The sequence below is a fragment of the Brassica oleracea genome, chromosome C2, assembly GCF_000695525.1.
Source record: "Brassica oleracea var. oleracea cultivar TO1000 chromosome C2, BOL, whole genome shotgun sequence".
In the NCBI taxonomy this organism is placed as follows: domain Eukaryota; kingdom Viridiplantae; phylum Streptophyta; class Magnoliopsida; order Brassicales; family Brassicaceae; genus Brassica; species Brassica oleracea.
In genome coordinates this window covers 27,232,805-27,253,400 of record NC_027749.1, presented here as the reverse complement: position 1 = coordinate 27,253,400, position 20,596 = coordinate 27,232,805, and the positions used below count along the sequence as shown (strand labels likewise).

Genomic DNA, 20,596 nt, shown 5'->3' with positions numbered 1-20,596 from the left:
AGGGAAATTAGATGTAAGTTTCGTTTTACACCAAGTTAAAAGTTCTTATAAAAAATAATGCTATCTTTTAATCAATACTAGAAACGACAAAGTCCAAGTTTGTTTTTAAAACGAAGCAAATCCAATAGGAATAGAACAGATTCTTTAAGTTCTACACAATCATTTTAAAACTGAAAGGATAACTTAGAATTTATGGATGATCAGATCCTTAGCATGTGGTATCCAAATAAGCTTTAAGGAATAATTAAAGATCAATCGAAACGTAAAAAGATAAACAAGAATTGACTGATTCAAGGATAAACATGCATTTGGTCTTTGTTTTCATTTTACTAGTTAGTTTTTAAAAATATTTCAAAAGTTTAAACTTAACCATTAAAAAGAAACTGGTGGAATCTTCATTCAAGACTTAAAAGTTTGAACAGAATTCGTAACTTAATCACTTTTACCCAACTTTAAAATATAACTATGTTTTATACTCACTGACATTTACCTTTGGATGAATAGCCACGCTGTCTAGAGTAACATCCCATTTTAAAAATGAGTCAAAGTGAAAGCGCATCTGAACGGTGTAAATGAATGTGTAAATTCATCGGAAAACATAACTATTGTTCTCTATTGCTTCCCTTACTAATTTTTGTTTGTTTAATTTAAGACCTTACTAACAAAAAAAAATTAGATAAATAAAGAAAGTAAGACAGAAGCATTCGAAAGGCAAAAACAACATATGCATAAGTCCTAATTAACTACAAGAAGTTAAATGGAGAAATGAATACCTAAAATAGCAAATGTGATTAAGATATAAAAAAGGCAAATGATTAGTTAGCTTAAAACAAACAAAAAATTATGATCAATCACATACTTCAAATGGAAAAGAAAAATGAATCACCAATCACTTAACAATCAAGATTTTCCACACAAAAGACTATGTTAAGTTGTTTCATTTTCCCTTGGTTGATTGATGGTCAAACAGTCAACGAGATTCACAAATAAACAATTTTATGATAGAAATAAGAAAGTTTCTAATTTTAAAAGATGAATGATTAAATTACTAGTAACTTTAAACCCAACCAGGCTCTCTCATATATCCCGCTCACTTGCTTTGCATAAAAGAGAATAGACTAAATACATTTACTCTCTCCATCTGCCCCAAAGCTCCCTTCTTCGGAGAGCTCCCACAAAGAAAAAGAAAAGGAATTCTCTGAAGCGGAGTAAGTTTTTTCTTTTTTTTCTTGTTTGTTGTTGATGGGGTTTGTAGAGATCAATGTTCGGAAGGGGTTTTCTTGAAAGTTCCTCTAGATTGGGTTCCTCCTTGGGATCGATAAAGGGTTCTTTGCCAAATGATCTCATGAGTTTTGTCTGTTGGTTTTCCTGAGGTGGATGCTTGCGAGATGAAGCTTCATCTACTCCTGTTTCTAATCGATAAATAAAAACTTTAAGATTTCTTCAATATTTTTAATATCTCCAAATTTTACGCGCTATTGGTTGCACTTAATTGTTATGCGACTTTTTCAAGCGTTGAGGATTTTCCTGTGCTACTGTTTTGATTTTCTTCTTCAATGAGCAAAAAGAAAATAATCTCCAATTTGTCTGGACTAGTTTGGAAAGAGTCTCTGTAACAATTATGTGATATACATTTGGGGTTGTCTCATCAAATATCACTTTGCAATTGCTATCCTTTCATGCTAGCTTGTCTCTCTGCTTTAGCTGGATACACATATCTCTCTGTCCTGTCCTGTTGCATCCTTTTCTTCTAATTAATCATCTTCCTACTTCTGTTTCGCAGATCTCTAGCTGATGATGTGCTGCTAAGACCACCCAAAAAAGGATCGTCTCAAGTAGGGGTTTCAATCATGGTGAAGGAGAAAGCTGTTTCTGGAAACACCACCATTCCCCTCTATGCTCGCCCTGTAACTCGTGCCCTTGCTTCTTCTCTGCGTGCTTCTTCTAAACTGATTACATCTTCAGATGTGGCTGCTATCACACTGATCAACCAGGGAAGGGTTCTGCGAGCAAACTGTAAAAGAACAGCTTTGGATGATAAGAAGAATGACAATGCACCTAAGAAACAGCGAGCTGTTCTTAAAGATATCTCAAATGTTACCTGCGAGAATTCTTACACTACAAGCTGCGTCAGTGCAGCTAAAACACAGGTTGTTTATATGCACAATTCTGCCTGCTTTTTTTTTTTTAATTTACCAAGAAATATGTCTGCTGCAGCTGACAATTGTGGTCTCTTTCCCATTTTTAAGGTGGAAAATGTTAAGCAGATAGAGAAGGGAAGGGCAGGTTCTTCCAAGGTGGCACCATCTTCTACTAGTTCGGAAGTTGCAGATAATGCAAAGTCACAGGTCGTGTCAGATTCAGCAGGAGTAAGCTTGTCTGGCTGTACAGGCAGAAACGAAGCATCTTGTAGCTTTTCCAGGTCGCCTCCAAGACCCCCTGTGAGATCTACTTCTTCTACAGGTAAAATTTTTACAAGTGTTCTAGCCTACTGTTGCTATGTGAGTGGTTTGTTAACATTGCTGATACTCCTTTTTTTTTCTTCTACTTGCAATTTGTTTACAGTTGAGACAAGTAGCCCAAAATTCATTGACATTGATTCAGATGTTAAGGATCCTCTACTCTGTAGCCTTTATGCACCTGAAATACACTACAACCTACGTGTTGCTGAGGTACTAATAATCCTCTTGGATTTTTTTTGATATCCTAGGAAGGACGTTGCATCTGGTTATCTAACTACTTTGTCTTACTTGAGCAGCTTAAACGCAGACCATGTCCTGATTTTATGGAGAGAACACAAAGAGATGTGACTCAGACAATGAGGGGGATTCTGGTTGATTGGCTTGTTGAGGTTAGCGCTAGATCCACTTTATTTAATTTTATTTTCTTTTGACTTATGAAATATTCTCACAAGTCATAACTCTTTCAGGTCTCAGAGGAATACACACTTGTACCTGACACTCTCTACCTCACAGTGTATCTCATAGATTGGTTTCTGCAAGGGAACTACATGGAAAGACAAAGACTTCAATTGCTCGGCGTCACTTGTATGCTCATTGCTTCGTAAGTTCAATTAATAATAATATCTTATCAGAATTATCAAACAGTAATGCGTGTTCTGAAAGGCAGAGCGTCTAAAAGAAGTTACTGTATGTTTGTTTATTAAAGAAAGTATGAGGAAATCAATGCACCACGCATTGAAGAGTTCTGCAGCATAACGGATAACACTTGCACAAGAGATGCGGTTTTGGAAATGGAGAGCCAAGTACTGAAGCATTTTAGCTTTCAAATATACACTCCCACTTCTAAAACATTCCTCAGGAGGTTTCTCCGAGCAGCTCAAGCTTCTCACTTGGTAATTTTGCTTCCCTTTGCCTTTTGCTTTCTTGTACAAATGCATCTATGTTAATCAAACATTTAGCGGAAAGATTGAAACTATTTTATTTGGGAAGCAGATGCCAAGTGTGGAAATGGAGTTTCTGGCGAATTATCTGACGGAACTGACGTTAGTAGAGTATGAGTTCTTGAAGTACCTTCCTTCGGTTATAGCAGCATCGGCTGTGTTTCTTGCCAAGTGGACAGTGAACCAATCAAGCCACCCTTGGGTCTGTTTGTTTGTTAAGACACACATCGCTTATGTTTCTGTTCCAGGATTCCTTGAAACTCACACGAGTTTATTCTCTTTTTATGTGTACAGAATCCAACACTGGAGCATTACACAACGTACAAAGCCTCGGATCTTAAAACATGTATTCAGGCCTTGCAAGAGCTGCAGCTTAACACCAAAGGATGTCCCTTAAACTCCATACGCATGAAGTACAGACAAGACAAGGTAAAAAATCTCAGTTTGTTTCTGTAAAAAAAAAAAAAACGTTAGGCGTCATCGATCGTGTTATAAATGTAACAGTTTATTTTTGTTTGGTAATTACCATTATTTTTGCAGTTCAAATCCGTAGCTGTGTTCACTTCTCCTAAGATACCTGATAGGCTATTCTGAGACTAAACCGAGGGGGGTTCATCTCCTAACACGAAGACTGTAACAACATTTTGTGGTGGACCGTCCGGTCATTGATTTGTTCATCTGTTACTCACTCCCTCTCTCTCTCAAATAAAACAGTAGCCGCAATCTTTCCGCGGTCTCATCTCATACCAAAGAGTAACCGGTATATTCCGGTTTAGTGTAGACTTGTTTGGTTCTTCCAAACCTGATTTGTTCTGGTCGAGATTGTTTTTTTTTTTATTAATTGAAAGCAATTTCTGTGCCACGAAATATTTTTGATTTCGTACCAATCAATCCCTTAATTAAATTAATAGACCGAAGATGATATTACTAGAAAAATCGAAGTTACGTCATTGGTTTAAAAAACAGAATAGACATTTTTTTTTGGGTATAAAAAGAAAAAGAAACAGTAATGACAGAGATTGACAGAGCATTAACAACACATTATCACGGAGGAATATGACTCACATATTCTATTCTACTGTAAGCAAGTATTGTTTTTTTGGGAAATTAGAGAAAATAAATATCATCAGTTTGCTTCTCCTTCGCTGCTTTCTCGCTGATAGAGAGAGAGAATGGCGGGGGCAACATCATCAAGTTTGATATGGTCGCCATGGCAAGCGACTCTTCAGCAATCTACTACTAATAATAATAGATTTTATCTCAAAAAAGGCTATCCCTTTCCTTGTCACTCTGTTTACAATACTTTTAATTTCAAAAGACGTTTTCTTTCTTCTTCCAAATATAACGATGACCATGTCGTTACCGATTCTTCTGCCTCCTCCAAGCTTTCTCCGCTTCAGACCCATTTCTCTTTCTCTGGTAAAAACGATGCCTCCTCCTCCTCCTTTATTCTCTCCTTTGTGGTTCAAAGTTTTGATCTTTTGTGAATTGTTTTGGTTTTAAGGTAAAACTTTAGTATCAGATTAATGCAATAAACAGTTCGGTTGATGATTGCCACACCTATCCATCTTTTGTCAGTTGGTATTATGTTTCATCTGCCTGTCACACACTGGCTTGAAATTTATTGTTAGAGACTAACTGATGTATTCTTAGCAATACGTGTTGTAGGGTGTGGTTGTTCGTGGATTCAAGACAATTCAATGGTTCTTGATTCGCCTACAAGTAATGTGCTGCTGACGTCCAAGATATGCTCAGCATTACCAAGCAAAACAGTGGATGTCTCTTCAGTGTCTGACCTTTTTGAGTTCATTTGCTCGGGTCCACTCGTGGACAAGATCGGCATCACTCCTGATAGTCTTGGTCAGTCCATTGACAAATGGTTGCTCTACGGCTCCCAGCTCTGCAGGCTCTTTCAGCTTAATGAGCTTATGCTCACCATTCCCCAGAAAGCCAGGCTTTACCATTACTATATCCCCGTCTTTGTTTGGTGCCAAGACCAGATTGCTCTGCATACTTCCAAGTTTAATGATGGAGATGATGTGCCTCCACTTGTGGTACCAATCGCTTTTTTTCTTTCTCTTCTTAGTTATTGTTTTTATTTGGTGGATCAAGAGATTTGATTAGATGTGATTGTAAAAAAATATGCAGATTGGATTCAGCGCGCCTCAAGGATGTGGCAAGACTACACTTGTGTTTGCACTTGATTATCTTTTCAAAACTACCAAAATGTACACTGCAGTTTACTGCATCTAAATCCTAGGTGATGATTCTTAGTACTAACTCAAAGCAATATATCTCAGGAAGTCGGCAACAATATCCATTGACGATTTTTACTTGACTTCACAAGGCCAGGTATGATTTTACTTGTACTCTCTCTCTTTGCCTGGACCTTCTCTTCTCTTCTCTTCTCTTCTCCGTTTATTTATTTATTTTACTGTCTCAGGCTAAATTGAGAGAAGAGAATTCAGGAAATGCACTCCTAGAGGTAGTAGACACATCTTCAAATTTCTCAACGTTTTTGTCGTTTCTGCTTTATTTTGAACATATCTTGATTTTGTATCATATTATATGTTTTCTTCAGTATCGTGGAAATGCAGGAAGCCATGATCTTCCATTCTCTGTCGAAACCATAGAAGCTCTGACTAAACTCACCAAGGACGGTTAGATTCCATCAATACATGTGCTTATTCTTGCCTGTTATTAATCTTTATTTTACCTTGTGAGTTTTGGTTTGGTCATTGACAGGCATGAAGATGAAAGTTCCTCGGTACGATAAGGTGAGTGTCACAGCTTTGATTTTACCTTCTCTCTGCCTTTATCACTTTGTATCATTTAAACAGAGAGAAAGCAGGTATTAACTTGTTGAGATATCCATTCCTATTTTTGGGTGCAGTCTGCGTACAGCGGAAGGGGTGACAGAGCCGATGCAACAACATGGCCTGAAGTTGAAGGACCTCTAAAGGTATGTTTTATATCTTCTTTGTCAAGTGTTTTTGTTCAATAGTTAACGAGAGACCACTACATTTTGTTTGTTTTGGTTTCAGGTTGTTCTCTTTGAGGGATGGATGCTTGGTTTTAAACCTCTTCCTGCTGAAGCCGTTAAAGCAGTGGATCCTCAGGTTATCTCAAGAGTACTACTAATACAACGATATACATCTGATATTACTTGCATCCTGTAATGAAAAACTCTGTTCTCTTTCTATAGCTGGAGACAGTTAACAAGAACCTTGAAGCGTATTACGAGGCATGGGACAAGTACATAAATGCTTGGGTGGTCATCAAAATCAAGGACCCAAGTTATGTTTACCGGTGGCGCCTTCAGGTATTTTGTATATCTAATCAACAACCAAAAAAAGAAAAAAAATATGAAAAGTTTTCGCTGCGTTTATTATACAAACACTATACTGTGATTTGGTTTTTGGACAGGCGGAAATAGCAATGAGGCAGGCTGGCAAACCAGGGATGTCAGATGATGAGGTATTGATGACGTTTTGACTGTGTTAGAAAGTTACTAATAACTGGTACTCTTGTGCTTATTATATATAATGTTGAAACATCTGTTATAGGTGAATGACTTTGTGTCGAGGTATTTGCCGGCATATAAGGCCTATCTTCCGACCCTTTACGCGGAAGGACCTAGCGGCTCTGACTTAGAGCGTGTGCTTGCGATAGATATTGATGAAGAAAGGAACCCCATACTCGCTACCTAAATGACATGTTGTATGTAAAAGGAGTATAACACACTACATGATCACACTTTGTTACTTTCCATCTTTCTGAAATGCTATTTCTTACATTTTGTATACTAAAACAGCAGCAAAGTTGTAGCTATTATGCAGGAGATGAGTAACACTATTTTTTTCACATAATATTTTTGTTTTTTATAAAGAGTAAACTTAAATACACAATTCAATAAAACTTCTAAGCTTGTTAATCTGGAAAGAAATTTGCTAAAAATTCAAAATAGCAGGGGTACTAAAAAGATGGAAAAGCCACAAACGAGGAGTTAAAGATGACCGTCCGATCAGATATTTACTTTGAAGAACCCTCAAGATCCAACGGTTATCATTTCTTTGACATAATAACGAAGTCTCTTCATCACTCTCCTCCTCCTCCCGAATTACTCCAAGAAAGCAAAAGACGAAAAGCTCTCATCTTTTTTGTCTTTCTCACGAAGAAGAGTAGAAGTAAAAGACAAGACCAGACCAACATCAGCTTTCTCTGTATTGAAATCGTGTGATTGTCTCCCAATCTTTTTCAATTCTGGTACACCCCTTGCTCATCATTCTTTCTACTCTTCTTCTTCTTCTTCTATGTTCGAAAATCGTATACGAACAATTGAAATCGTTGTTTGAATCCTAGTTTTCAGAAAGATCGGAACTTGATGGGGTTTTGAAAGAGTCTTACTTGAATTGGGAGTCTCTGAAAATTTTGGCCAATTCTAAGAGTTTCTTACTTATTTATGACTTTACGATTTTGATCTGTCTGCTTTGGTTGGAATCATAAAGTTTTTTGCTTTGCCTCTCTTCTGTAACAGGTGACTGTTTTTACCTTTTGCTAAAAGGCATTGCTCTTTTGTTCTTGGAATGTGTCATTTGGCTTTGGTGATCACAAATGACATGTCAACAACATTTGGGAGCCTCTAGTAGTAGCTGACTTGGTGCTTTTCAGCTTTCTTACTTTTTGAGTTAGATGGACGTTTCTTCCATTGGTCGAAATACATCCCAAACTGATCAAGATCCTTTGTTGATGGAGGAACGCCACCATAACCACGAGCACATCGTTGACATCACTAGCAACGACGACGACGACTCTTCCTCGTCAAGATCTTCTCTCGATGAGCTTACTCCGCATCGTCAACTTCAAGAGAGGGCATCATCATCTAACGCTACACAACTCCCACCTCCTCCTTCTCAGCAAAGAGCAGATGGTGGCCGCGCTAGTAGTACTAGTACTAGGAGGAGTCCATTGAATTCTGGCCTTTGGATTTCTGTTGAGTTTGTTGTCACCGTGGCTCAGATTGTTGCTGCCATTGTTGTTATGGTTCTTGCTAAAGATGAACATCCCGAAGCCCCGTTGTTTACATGGGTTGTTGGTTATACCTCTGGCTGTGTTGCCACTCTCCCTATTCTCTATTGGCGTTTTCGCACTTATAACCGAGGCACAGGCGGCCAAGATTCTTCACAACGTGGTAGTACTTCTTCTACTCAAGGCAGTAATAATAACCCTTCGGAGTCCACACCATATACACCCGTCTCTGCGGATCAAGTGCCACCAGACGAAGAAAACACCACCATTAGGAACAATCAAGTTGGGGATAGCTTAAGAACAAGGTACAAGTAAATTAGTTAGTTTGGTTAGTTAAGTTAACCTAAACTGATCATTGTTTTGATGACTTGGTGCAGATTGAATGGGCTGGTGGACCATTTCAAGATGGCCATTGACTGTTTCTTTGCGGTGTGGTTTGTTGTGGGGAATGTATGGATCTTTGGAGGTCACTCCTCTCCTTCTGATTCTCCTAAACTCTACAGGTCGGCTTCATCCACTCTTTATTGTCCCAATGGATGAGAATTGGAACTCGAAAAACTCATGTTTTCTGTTTGGTGGTTGGGGCCTTGTTGCAGGTTATGTATAGCGTTCCTTACTTTCAGTTGCATTGGATACGCAATGCCTTTCATACTATGCGCAGCCATATGTTGTTGCTTGCCTTGCTTGATCTCTGTTCTCGGGTTTCGAGAAAACTTCTCACAAACAAGAGGAGCCACTGCTGAGGCCATCAACGCACTGCCTGTCTACAAGTTCAAATTAAAAAGCAGAAATGATCTGGAGTTTTCAGAGGAAGGTGAAGGTGGCTTTCTTCTACAAGGGTCTGAGAAGAAACGTCTTATATCAGGCGAAGATGCCGTAAGCAACTTAATACTCAGATCATTCAAATGAGTAGGTTAGTATAATTGTGCCTAACTATTCTCGGATGTTGTTGGTTTGTGTAGAGCTGTTGCATCTGCTTGGCCAGATATGGAGACGACGAAGAAGTAAGAGAGCTGCCATGCTTGCATGTCTTTCATGTGGACTGTGTAGACAAATGGCTTAAAATCAATGCCACTTGCCCTCTCTGCAAAAATGAGGTCGGAGAAAGCAGCACTAGTTCTTCCTCTTCATAGACTGAAAAGTGAGACCTCTCCCACATCGAGTTTGTGTTGTGTATAAATAGTCTTTCAGACTTGTATAGTTGAGAGATTGTTTTATTCATTTTGGTTTGTTCCAAGAGCTGTAACTTTCCCACATCAATAAATCTCCAAAATAATGGTGTTTATATGTTTCTGCATTTGCTAGGAATGTAGATCCAACAGCACACAAAGAAAATGCTTGTAAGATGGTTCAAAAGCTTAAAAAGAGAGATAATGTAGTGGGTGTGAATAAATGATGTGAAGAAGTTAAAAGGGTACAACAACAAAAAAGCTCGAAACATCCTCGTAAAGTGTCAGAGAAGGAAACAAAACGAAAAAAAGACAAAAGACCCTTTGCTTTCTCTGTGCCATTCTTCATAAAACTTGAGAAACACAGTATACACATTTGGTGTTGTTACAACTCCAAACATCTTTTGATCCAAGTATGATGCAACAATGGATCGTCTGTTTTCTGTAAATTATCTCCTGGGTAGACTTGCCTCTTATTCATACAAAAAGAGCTTCAAGTTGAGACCGTAAGGCTCTTGAATGCTTCGAGCTGTCCATCGTTCAATTCAGTCTGACCCATTGGATGGTTTGGTGTGTCGCCATTCTCATTACTCTTGAGAGACGAGTTGTACACTGAATCAGGCATCACAGAGCTACGCTTGCCTTCAAAGTGAGTCGAAAATGGAAAATACTCGGCGCAGCGTGATTTCCATCCTGCAGTTGTGTACCCAAAACCCGGCTTAATACTTCTAAAATTCTTAAGGACTTTAAATCTAAATGCAGCCACAGACAGTCATATCGGTACACTACTTTATGGAAACAACACAGTGAAGATATCTAATGCTTACTCGAGGCAGCTTCTGAGTCGAGGAAAACTGTCTCTAGGAGCTTATGAACTGCTATACAGTCTTTGAGTTTCCACTCTCTTGCTACTCCGAGAGCTCCATTTCTGCGCATGGACAACCGATGTTAAACATACAAACAAAACACAGAACAGAGACACCATAGAACCATAAGGTAAATATGTTTGAAGCAACATTACGTTTGTTGAACCACTTTATTGGTTGAGTCTTCAATTAGTTTGATAGCCTCAGTTTTCCTGCTTGGATCTAAAAGGCACAGCATTTCTGCGTATGCAGCTCTATGCACCAAAGAATCTGCAAAATTGAAATGCAGACGTAAACATTTTTCTTTTTATCAGAAACTGTGATATCTTCGTGAGGGGTGCCATGTAATCAGTTTGATACGCACCTTCGTGTCTACCAAGAAACTCTTTGTTTGCCTCCACTAATGACTTATTCTGCAATTGACTAGAATGCAAAGGAATGGACAATTTATCTCACAACAGATATAGAAAATCAACAGTAATGATGGATAATAATAATAGTTTGAGTAGTCACCTAATTGATGGGCGCTCGGCCTCTAGGACACTACAACGAAGTTTCTCAGCTTCAGTTGTTGGAGAACTTGTCGATCCTGTCTTGAGAAAGAATTTAACCTGCCATCCAAGTTCAAAAGTATAAACCCAAAAATGTAAATAGGACTAGCCACATAACACTTGAAGGGAAAACATTATAATCCCTTTTTTAGAACATCACAAGAAGCACGACGGATTGCATACCAGTGAACGATGAGAATCAGGGTTCTCCGCGTCCAATTTAAGCAATTGCTTGACCGCCTGAAGAATGAAAAATGGGACACCAAAGCCCTTAAATTAACTGAACAAAGGATATTACAGTACCGTGAGCTTGAGCATAACCACCAGACGAGAAATAGTTAGTTACCTGGAATGCAAGCAGAAACTTCTCTTTTCTCATGTTAACCTCAAAAGAAAGTAGATGAGTCTCCAAAGAGTTAGGTGAATGCTTCTGGAGTAGTCTCAAGTACTTTGAAGCCTCTGCCATTGGATCTTCCACCTGTGCAGATTTAGTTCTCTAGTAAGCTTCTGATAAAGTTAATACACATAATGAGAAGACCACAACAAATCTTACAAATGAAGCAAAACAACAACCTGAATTAACTTTTCCCCATGAGGATCTGGGTCTACAGGTTTCACATTCCGTTTGCCAGACTTAGAGACACCACAGGCAGTTGATTCTTCAATCTTAGTCTCAGCTTCCTGAAACGAAGAAGACCAATCTTAAGCCACCTAAGTGTCAATTTACTAGACAAAACACTGAAAATACGTGCTTTCTTTGCTCGGGCTTCTGCCTTTTTTTGTTTCTTCATTTTCTTCTTCTGAGCAGGAGCCAACTTTGACATTTCATCTTCTTCAGCAGTTGATTTGGGAGTATCGTGCAATTTAAGGTAGCACCTGAATATCGAGCCGAGAGGTAATTGTGATTACAGTCTCATGGAAGCTATCATGCTTCCATCTACTAGATACTGTAGTTTTGTGAAACAAAGAGTTTACCTGATAGCTCTGATGGCTGCTTTGTGGAAATATGGGAATGAGTGCAATCGGTCTTCGAACTTAAGCATGCCAACATACGAACGCAAAGTCATTTTTCTTAAGCAGTACGAGTGGAAATCAAATTGATCTTCAGAAATGTCAGAGTAGTGCTTCTCCACAGCCAGAAACCTCTTCAGGGCACGTCCAAGATCACCCTGACGGAAGTAGCTATCTCCAGATGCAAGATCATACCTTTTACGACAAGAGATCAAAAGATAGCCATTAGAAAGACATCTCAAAATGTCAATTTTACATTAGCAAAACTCCTCATTCTAGAGAGCCGTACCACATGCACTGCATGTCATGAAGACTGTTGAGCTGATCCCCCTCTTTTGTAAATAAAACAGCAGTTTTCTCAGCCGAGGTCACCTTCACCAGAAAAGTTCACAGATTGAGGTCTAAGGACATCGACCAAAACAATTTAATATGAACAAAACCGAGATGTAAACCTGATCTGCTTGCAGCATACGCTTGACGCATTCACTGTTAATATAGCGATCTGCTAGGTCCATGCATCTTGCTTCATCGGCAAGTGCGGCAGCGGCAGTTAAGTCTCCTGCATGCTTCATTATTCGGCTCTGTTGAGATAAACCAGTACAATGATTAAGACAAAACAGGAGTCCTCAAACAAAAAGATGCAGTGAGCACAAATCATACAAATTATGTTAACACAGTCGCTATAACTAGAGAAGTTCAAACCACCATCCCGTCAATGAAGTTTCTAAAAATGCCTCCAAACAGGTGCAAGCAGTAACCGTGACATACCAAAACCTGATCGAACATAATCTTAAAATTTTTGGCCAAGTTAAACAAACATACCTTAACGGAGTACAGATCAATCACTGTCGGCGTATGAGCAATGGCCTCGTCAATTTTACCAAGGGCAACATCATACTGACCACGCTTGTCATAATGCTGCAGTATGAAAAATAAGTTTCATGATAAGATAACGCAAAAAATTCAACCCAAAAGCTGTTTACAGAGAGAATTTAAGACAGCTAGCAACAATGAACCTGAGCCAAGAAAAATAATGTCCACAATAGAGTTGACTGGGGCTCTTTCACATCACTGTTTCAATTTAGGAATAATCACAATAAAAGACTGATCTAGTCACCAATCTTGATAACATTTCAGTTTCAGTAATAAATTCAGTCATATACCTTCCTGGGTAACTTCCAGTAGTCCTAATTGAATGTTCCATCTCAACAACTAGTTGCTCCATTATATCAGGCTGGATAACAAAACCCATATAAAACATTATCGCAAAATAAAATGACGCCAGATACAATGAAATTTGCGATAGCATGCATAAGGAAAAAGCAGGGAAGCAAACCTTGCGAGGGTGATCATACAGAGAACAGAGATCAGAAAACAATGAAGGAACACCCTGAGACAAGCATCAAGATATTAAGAAACATATTCTATTAAAGCATTGTATTGTAAACCAAGAGACATAACGGAAAGAAAAGATACCTTTGTCAACAGAGGTTTAATGTACTTTGCTACAGCCTCCTTAAACCTTTCATCTTGCAGAAAATCCAATGGTATCCTCTGAAAATGGGAAAATATAGAATAACTTAATACCAGTAGTCCAATTTCATTTATCAGCACCCCAGAAATTATCAGAGAGATCAAAATGAGTAACCGATAGTTCCCTATAAAGTGGAAGGGTATAAAAAATGTATTTAACTACAGGCACTGATCCGCCTTTTCTCACCTTAACAGCGGATGACCGAGTGTACTGCTCGCTTAGAGACTGGTACAAGGCATTTAACTTCTCAATCCGGTCAGACGAATATTGTCCACTTTCTGAATACAAACCAAGACATTTTTGGAGGCCTTCATAATATCTGAAAAGTACAGGAATGCACTATTTACTTGTTGACATGAATTGACAGTACCCAAATATATATTGAAGCCTTTGAGAATTTCATAGGAAAAGATAGTCAACTTTTAAGCAAACAAAATAATGAATTAGAAGTGCAAAGGAAAAAAACCTGTAATTGTCAGGGTTCATGGAAAGCAGAACCCTGTAGAGTTTACTAGCTTCTGCTGGGCGACCAAGCTTCCACAAGAGATATGCCTCTTGTTCTTTGTAGGACAACTTATCAACCTACAAACAACCACACGAGGACTATAAACTATATCCGTGTATCCTATGATCCACATATACAATACAATCAGCTTCCAGAACTTACTATTTTAGGCTCTTTTTTGTGCAACTCCTCAAGAGCTTTTCCAAAAGCACCGGACTCCTCAAGCAAGGAAACCTGGAAGAAAAAAAAAAGTTGAGATTTACAGATATAAACCTGAGCTAATGCCAAATGAATACCAGCTACATGGACCCTTTAAAGACAAGTATGATTTTCCAGGGGAAAAGGACTAGAGAGATAACAAAGGTATGACACTTGTATTTTTTGCTTCATACCTTGTACATAATCATTTCAGTGTGTTCACATAGCTCGTTCTCAGGAGGATAATCATCCTCTAGGGTGCCTTCAAATGCTTCCAAAATTTCAACAGCTTTAGAAGCACTGGTTTAAATAAGAAAACATATTAAGAGATCAAAGTGAGCTTCTGTCAAACCAAAAAAAAAAGCAAAGGCATATAATTCTACTGAATACTGTTCATTGGTATATTGTTTCCTAAAATTCTGATGTAAGATTCATCCGAGCAAAGGTGTACACTATTTACTCCTTAAAATGTCAAAAAGACTACAATTGCAAATCATAGAAATACACAGCAAATAGTCCAAAGAAGAAAAACTAGCATTCCATTCAAATGAGTAAAGGCTTCAAGGACCATAACATACTTTGCGTTTAAATGCTGGGAGACTGCAAAGCCAATCCAGTTCATTCGATGATTAGGCTTTAAAGTCAAAAGCTGCTGCCTGGTCTCCACAAAGCCAGATAAGTCCCGCATTTGTGCCTAGGAATAATAAAGTATACAATAAGCATAATCTGTGGAAAGCATGAACAGAGAGATTAACACTGAAACGAGCTTACACAAAGGAGTATAATAAAGTACGAATTGACATTTACTAAATTCTCCTCAATCAGTTTTTTTCCCATAATTACCTGCAAGAGTGAGAGGTCTCTGAGTATTTCAAGATTATCAGGGTCTATTCTAAGAGCGTTTCGGTAGCATTTGATGGCCTCTCTGTACTCTCTGTCTGACCGGTAGAGGAGACCATACACATGCCAGCAAACATGGCTTTTGATGTCATTCTGCACGGAACAGTAAAGTATAAATCCTATGTTACCATGAAGAATCATAACATGTCTGGAAACTAACGAATGAATGTTATAATTATCAAAGAGCATAATGAAACCTTCACTCCAAGGCGAACAAGCTCATATGCTTCAGTTTTACGGTCCATGCAGTTTAGAGTCAATCCTTTCATCGATAAAGTCTCTGAAAATTACAAAGAATAAAAGAAACAAGTCTTAAATAGAAGGAAAAGCACAACTAGAAGACATGACAAATCCTGCAGGCAAGAAAGAACCAATCAGTAGAAGCAACAATTGCGTTTAAGGCAAAACAGAATAGATATCAACTAACAAAATAAAGAAAACAAAATCATCTCCTTCGCTTCCTTATGTGATCATACAAGTATAGCCTTCTATTTATTTGCTTTTTATAACAAAGAAAGGGACATGAAAGCGCCTATTAGAACATATACAATTCGTTTAATCTCAACTGATGTAAGCTCCCAAACTGATATAGCAATGAGATAATAACATAAACGCAAAAAAAAAAAAACAATAGAAGGGCTTTGGAGTTGGGATAAAAGGAAACTGACCCCCATGAGAAGGAAACTTTTTCAATATGGCATCAGCAGCCTTGAGTCCCTTCTTGTACTGCTTCGTCTCATAAGATTTCTGCATTTTAAGATTAATCAGAATAAATTTAAGCGATATATATATCTTGGAAAATGCATAAAAAAAAGAATATGAACTATTCCAAGTAGCTTGAACAAAAAAAAGTGAAAATCCAATGCAATAGTAGACATTAGGAAGATGATTATTAGCTAGTTTGTGGAGCAAGTGTGAGGGCATCATCATATAAACACTGAATGACGCATATAACATATGAAAGTAGAAAAATAATAGAAGACATATATATATTCTTAAAGCTTGGTTTTCGTGTAACTCAAAGGAACATAAGAATCACTAAGCTTAAAAATTATACCCAACTAAGTATGTGTCAAAGATCCTAGGCGGCGAGCCCAGAAGGGGCCATTCAAGAGACGATAGTCAACGTAACTGAAACTAGGAACTTAAGAGACATCAAATCTTACGCATTAGGCAACATAAGACAACAACACACTTAACTTGTCATGTCAACGAATTTATTACTGACGGCTTAACTTAATATTAGGGTTTAACAAAGAGAAAGAGAATCGGAGCATACGACGATGAGCTTGAAGAGGTTGGCCTCTTTAGGAGGAAGCGAAGCTCCCATTGTTCGTCGGCAACTGAGAGAGCTCGCGGAGGAAGCAGACGAGAGAGAGAGAGAGATGGCGTACTATCCGCTTCAACCTTACTGCGGAACAAGGCACGACCAAAAGGGGTATAAATTAGGGTCTGGTCTTTCTTCAATCTTCCTTTTATCCTCCTTACCAAATTGGTACACGCGTTTCCGGTTTATATTTGTCTTGTCCGGTTAGTATTAATTAAGCTCCCGGTTGATCAGTTTTAGAGAGAGTCGATCAAACCGGTTATCAATACATTCAGCAAATTGGATCCGAACCTAATTGACCGGATCAAAATTGCAGAACGCAAATCAAATTCATAATCAAAAACCGAATTAATGCAATCGATTCGAGCTGCAAAGATTCAAAACTAAACCGAAAAGGCAGCGTCCTCTGCTCTTCTATCATATGCAAGCCAAATGAAACAAGTTTGATCACTCTAAAGAAACGTTCCGGTAAGCATGCTCGATCTCTTCTTCGGTCATTTCAACGGTTTCATCACTGTCGTATCCAGAAGCAACCCCAGAGGTCCTTCTGCTTTTTGCTTCTTCTTCTTCACCCTTTTGTGCTAGCTCAGCCTCGTAAATCTTTTTCCACGACTTTGCTTGTTTGCAGAGTTGATCCTTTGAAGCTGTGGAGTTTTCTGTTTTTGAAGAAGACTCCATCTTTCCGAGCTCCTTCACTACGCGAGGGACAAAGCTCCACAGCTCCGTAACTGATCCAACATCCTAAAGTAAAAGACCATTCGAGGATCAATTCAAACGCTTTGACTCAACAAACCATCGTCTCAAAGTTGAGAAAATGCCAAAGATGAAAAACTCTACGAAAGCTTTAGACTAACCTTTTTTTGCTCAAGAGAATCGATTGCGTCTTGTAGACAGGTTAAGACTCCTTCTGCAGCTATTCTCTTGATCTCTCCTGGTGCTGGCTGTTGCAATGGTTAGACATCAGAAACAAAGACCCAAGTATTTTAGAAATAAGAACATACTTTCTCCTCCTGACTCTCTAGCCATGAGATGGTTTCAGTTAGGTCATCCCTTGCCCATTTCTTCACCTCGGTAACAGAAAATAGCTCTTTCACAGTATTGCAAGACTGTCTATTCTGTGAATACGGAAATAAACAGTCAGAAACCTTTTGATTGGAGCAACATACGGTTCCTTTTTGTTTAACCAAACCCATCAGTTATAACTTTAAGCAGACCTTGGATGAAGCAGATGACGTTCCCCTTGTTTCTGGTTTTGTCTCTACTTGATTCTCCTCTGATTTTATAGACAACTGTTTCTTCTTTTCTGGAATACAATCAAATATGTTTCACAATGTCAGCAAAACATCAAACTGAACCAGGGCAATGAGAAAAAGAAGAAGAAAAAAACTATTATCTTGTTCATCATTTAAGCAAACGAAACAACTCAGGAGACAAGAAGGTAGTTTAGACAGTGACAAGCCATCTAAAGCCTCTTCTTGCTATATGTTTTCCTTTTATTACCTCGAATAGTAGTATTTTGGGGAGCACTGGTCTTCCTCCATGGTTTTCCAGCATGCAGAAGGTATTGCTCAATATCCACCAACTTCTTCTGCATATAACACTCAGGTATCCAGTCCTGAAAACACTCAGCGCAAAGTAGAAATTCAGTTACACACTGGAAGAGTTAGGAAAGGCAAAAGAGGTAACCTTAGAGACAATGGTTCCAGAGTTAGATTCGACTTGACGGAACTTAGGAGTGTTAGGAAAAGCACAAATCAACAAGGTGGAGTCAGAGTTCCAGTCAGGCTGATAAGTAGCTCCCATTGACAAGGCCTGGGACCTTAGTGTACTCCTCTCAGGGTTAACAAAGCCCGACAACACAAAAACAACTCCTTCCTGTACACAGATTCTATATCCTTAAAACTCAGATCACAATGACAGCTAATAAATGTAGACAGTTTTCACAGACCAGAAGTTTAGAGAAATCCATGGTAGTTGAACTTGACTCAGGAGCATTTCTAATGTTGTGCTCATCAGCATCCTTGGGCTTCTTCTTACTCTCAGGCTGAGGAGGATCCCTTGAAGTGATCCAAGAAGGAAGATTTCGCTTCTGGGACATCTTAGTCCTTGACACTAGAGTGAATACAAGGACGCCTTCTTATTCTCTGTGATCCCCAACTAGAGGAGATACAAAAATTGAAAAGGCTTTCCTTGTCAAACGAAAGGTATAACAGTGTACATGAAAAACCCTAAATCAGAGCCATTTTTGCATTGAGCTGAGAAACATCAAAGAAAAACGCTAAATCTTAACATATCCCATGAACCTAGAGGATACGAAGCAGGAGAAGACTATTTATTGACCTAAGCTGAAAGCGACGAACCTTGCCTCCCTTCCTTCTTCCTGATCAATTTGATCCCAGGCAGTGTCAACAACGATTTAACACGCCTGAACTCCAATCAGGTTCAACAACACTGGTAAAGTGAAACCTTGCATCGTAAGTGGACGTGCCGGAGTGGTTATCGGGCATGACTAGAAATCATGTGGGCTCTGCCCGCGCAGGTTCGAATCCTGCCGTTCACGCTCTTTTCTTTTGTTTTAAAGCTTTTTGTCCTTTTAGTTTTACTATCTCCTCTGTTTTCCTTTGCATGTTTTTCTTGACGAAATAACATTAAAGTCTTATGTAGACTAATAAAGCCCATTTTGTTTTTTTAGTATTTGGAGTGAGGTCCACTAGACCAAATAATAATGTTGATGCCCTCTGATAACTTAATTGGGCTTAGAGGGAGGGCTAGGATTTGAGAAAGAGGTTTTTTGCAATGTCAATTTGTAGTCAACTTTCAAAACTACGTAGCATGTTTTTTTGGGTCGTACGTATTAAAGCGTAGTGGCTTACAAGAAAATAAAACAAATTTACACCAGAAATTAAATCAGAAATTAAATCAAACAATCTGCTTTTGAAATTAAATCAAACCATCTACTTGTGAAATGATGTTTTTCTCGATCTTTTTCAACTTGCTTTTGTTGTTCAACTTGTCTTCCTTGACTAATGAAGTAATTGACGCGTAAGAAAAACTACAAATACTTTAAATAATTTATATTCTAAAGGAAGTGGACTACACACGCCGGAATAGTTGACCCTTCAAGAAGGTTAATGAAGGATGATAGAATTAATAAGGTCCAAAAGGTTAATTAAGAAACAAAAAACGGATACTAGCTACCCCTAACAAAAACAGTAAAAAAAAGCAACAGCGATATCAAGTGCCACTAACTTACAATTAATAAGAACTCTCAAATTAATAAGATGAGTGGCAATAATCATTTCCATTCCGTTGAGGAAACAAAGGCAAAAGCTCCGGTGCTGGCTCGTCCCCGCTTCTCGGACTCGGAAGGAAGTGAAACCCTTTCCCGGCTATGGCTTTTTGCTCTTCCTTTTCCGGCATGGCGTGGTGATTCTCACGTGCTGACTGTGGGCTCACGCGCGTCCAGAATGGGTCGAGGTGAGAGACCGGTGAGACGAGGAACCCGCGGTTGAACTGGCCCAAAGAATCATTGTTGATCTTCAGCTCCATCCTCTTGGATGACTGACGGCGTTCGTGGAGCTTGAATGCTTGTTTCTTTGGAGTTAAAGGAAGCTTATGCTGTGCGGTGGAGACGGGGGAGAGTTCCAGTGGTGCTCCCGTGAGTTCTTGGACGATGTTTCGAAAATTGGAGGGGTCTGCTTGAACAAACATGGTGTTTGGGTCGGTAGCATAGCTTGGCCGCTGGGAGTGGTGATTCTTGTGGCTCATGGCGGTGGTGGATAAGATGAATTAAGTTGAAACCTTTGGAAGAAGAGAAGAGAAGTATGTCTTGTTCTTTGTCCGAAAGACATTCGTCTGCCTACTAGTACCCAATTATTTAAAGAAGACCGTCTTCTTGTGTGCGTGTGTTTTCTTGACATTTTTGCCAACATATTTATTAATTTAGTAATTATAAAAGTTTCCAATATGATTGACTTTGCACGTCTAGAATTCGTAGTTGATAAAGTTGATTGTAAATAAATACATATTGTATTTGCTAATAATTCTCTAGTCATATTTATGATTTGAACACTGGATTTTAAAACGTTTTCTAGATGGTTATAA

The 20,596-nt window shown here is 38.6% G+C and overlaps 6 protein-coding genes and 1 non-coding gene across 15 annotated transcripts; 4 read left to right on the top strand and 3 right to left on the bottom strand.

Annotated features, from left to right (window-relative positions):
- Window positions 1-1,124: 1,124 nt before the first annotated feature.
- Window positions 1,125-4,254, top strand: LOC106325285 (cyclin-A2-4-like). Its single transcript, XM_013763321.1, has 10 exons — window positions 1,125-1,208; window positions 1,784-2,150; window positions 2,250-2,463; window positions 2,566-2,672; window positions 2,759-2,851; window positions 2,930-3,063; window positions 3,169-3,355; window positions 3,456-3,605; window positions 3,698-3,832; window positions 3,944-4,254. Exons 2-10 carry the CDS (start codon window positions 1,851-1,853, stop codon window positions 3,995-3,997), a joined length of 1,374 nt encoding a protein of 457 aa, XP_013618775.1. The 5' UTR covers window positions 1,125-1,208; window positions 1,784-1,850; the 3' UTR covers window positions 3,998-4,254.
- Window positions 4,255-4,517: 263 nt separating this feature from the next.
- Window positions 4,518-7,264, top strand: LOC106320184 (D-glycerate 3-kinase, chloroplastic-like). Of its 3 annotated transcripts, XM_013758553.1 has the most exons (13): window positions 4,518-4,822; window positions 5,057-5,457; window positions 5,552-5,631; window positions 5,704-5,755; window positions 5,847-5,888; window positions 5,985-6,063; window positions 6,149-6,180; window positions 6,297-6,365; window positions 6,448-6,522; window positions 6,609-6,725; window positions 6,830-6,880; window positions 6,970-7,122; window positions 7,154-7,244. In XM_013758553.1, the coding sequence occupies exons 1-12, from the start codon at window positions 4,576-4,578 to the stop codon at window positions 7,111-7,113; spliced, it is 1,389 nt and encodes a 462-aa protein (XP_013614007.1). In that variant the 5' UTR covers window positions 4,518-4,575; the 3' UTR covers window positions 7,114-7,122; window positions 7,154-7,244. The 3 variants fall into 3 exon arrangements, with proteins under 3 accessions (XP_013614007.1, XP_013614005.1, XP_013614014.1); XM_013758551.1 differs by having other exon boundaries at window positions 4,519-4,822; window positions 6,970-7,264; XM_013758560.1 differs by having other exon boundaries at window positions 4,520-4,822; window positions 5,072-5,457; window positions 6,970-7,264.
- Window positions 7,265-7,503: 239 nt separating this feature from the next.
- LOC106326917 (E3 ubiquitin-protein ligase At1g63170) lies at window positions 7,504-9,718 on the top strand. Of its 3 annotated transcripts, none has more exons than XM_013764877.1 (5): window positions 7,504-7,669; window positions 7,941-8,736; window positions 8,809-8,934; window positions 9,028-9,307; window positions 9,394-9,718. In XM_013764877.1, exons 2-5 carry the CDS (start codon window positions 8,096-8,098, stop codon window positions 9,562-9,564), a joined length of 1,218 nt encoding a protein of 405 aa, XP_013620331.1. In that variant the 5' UTR covers window positions 7,504-7,669; window positions 7,941-8,095; the 3' UTR covers window positions 9,565-9,718. The 3 variants fall into 3 exon arrangements, with proteins under 3 accessions (XP_013620331.1, XP_013620332.1, XP_013620333.1); XM_013764878.1 differs by having other exon boundaries at window positions 7,504-7,672; window positions 7,943-8,736; XM_013764879.1 differs by lacking the exon at window positions 7,504-7,669 and adding an exon at window positions 7,687-7,850.
- Window positions 9,719-9,768: 50 nt separating this feature from the next.
- On the bottom strand, window positions 9,769-16,633 carry LOC106326916 (N-alpha-acetyltransferase 15, NatA auxiliary subunit-like). The gene is made up of 26 exons (XM_013764876.1): window positions 16,445-16,633; window positions 15,834-15,912; window positions 15,363-15,445; window positions 15,109-15,258; window positions 14,844-14,959; window positions 14,460-14,565; window positions 14,230-14,301; window positions 14,029-14,144; window positions 13,749-13,881; window positions 13,505-13,582; window positions 13,365-13,418; window positions 13,192-13,262; window positions 13,045-13,099; window positions 12,851-12,946; window positions 12,481-12,609; window positions 12,318-12,400; window positions 11,993-12,223; window positions 11,770-11,893; window positions 11,591-11,698; window positions 11,364-11,495; window positions 11,201-11,257; window positions 10,980-11,077; window positions 10,831-10,889; window positions 10,622-10,736; window positions 10,428-10,528; window positions 9,769-10,293 (listed from the first exon to the last, which is right to left on the bottom strand). The coding sequence occupies exons 1-26, from the start codon at window positions 16,493-16,495 to the stop codon at window positions 10,094-10,096; spliced, it is 2,697 nt and encodes an 898-aa protein (XP_013620330.1). The 5' UTR covers window positions 16,496-16,633; the 3' UTR covers window positions 9,769-10,093.
- Window positions 16,634-16,802: 169 nt separating this feature from the next.
- On the bottom strand, window positions 16,803-19,013 carry LOC106326918 (DNA-repair protein XRCC1). 5 transcript variants are annotated; one of them, XM_013764880.1, is made up of 8 exons: window positions 18,853-19,013; window positions 18,441-18,649; window positions 18,179-18,367; window positions 17,993-18,107; window positions 17,707-17,795; window positions 17,494-17,607; window positions 17,347-17,433; window positions 16,803-17,233 (listed from the first exon to the last, which is right to left on the bottom strand). In XM_013764880.1, the coding sequence occupies exons 2-8, from the start codon at window positions 18,588-18,590 to the stop codon at window positions 16,940-16,942; spliced, it is 1,038 nt and encodes a 345-aa protein (XP_013620334.1). In that variant the 5' UTR covers window positions 18,591-18,649; window positions 18,853-19,013; the 3' UTR covers window positions 16,803-16,939. The 5 variants fall into 5 exon arrangements, with proteins under 5 accessions (XP_013620334.1, XP_013620336.1, XP_013620335.1 ...); XM_013764882.1 differs by having other exon boundaries at window positions 18,441-18,636; window positions 18,796-18,948; XM_013764881.1 differs by having other exon boundaries at window positions 18,833-18,947.
- TRNAS-AGA lies at window positions 18,971-19,052 on the top strand. The gene has a single exon. It is a non-coding gene; the product is annotated as a tRNA-Ser (tRNA).
- A 483-nt stretch (window positions 19,053-19,535) lies between these two features.
- On the bottom strand, window positions 19,536-20,399 carry LOC106326920 (VQ motif-containing protein 11-like). The gene has a single exon (XM_013764885.1). The coding sequence runs from the start codon at window positions 20,258-20,260 to the stop codon at window positions 19,766-19,768; it is 495 nt and encodes a 164-aa protein (XP_013620339.1). The 5' UTR covers window positions 20,261-20,399; the 3' UTR covers window positions 19,536-19,765.
- Between the last annotated feature and the right edge of the window lie 197 nt (window positions 20,400-20,596).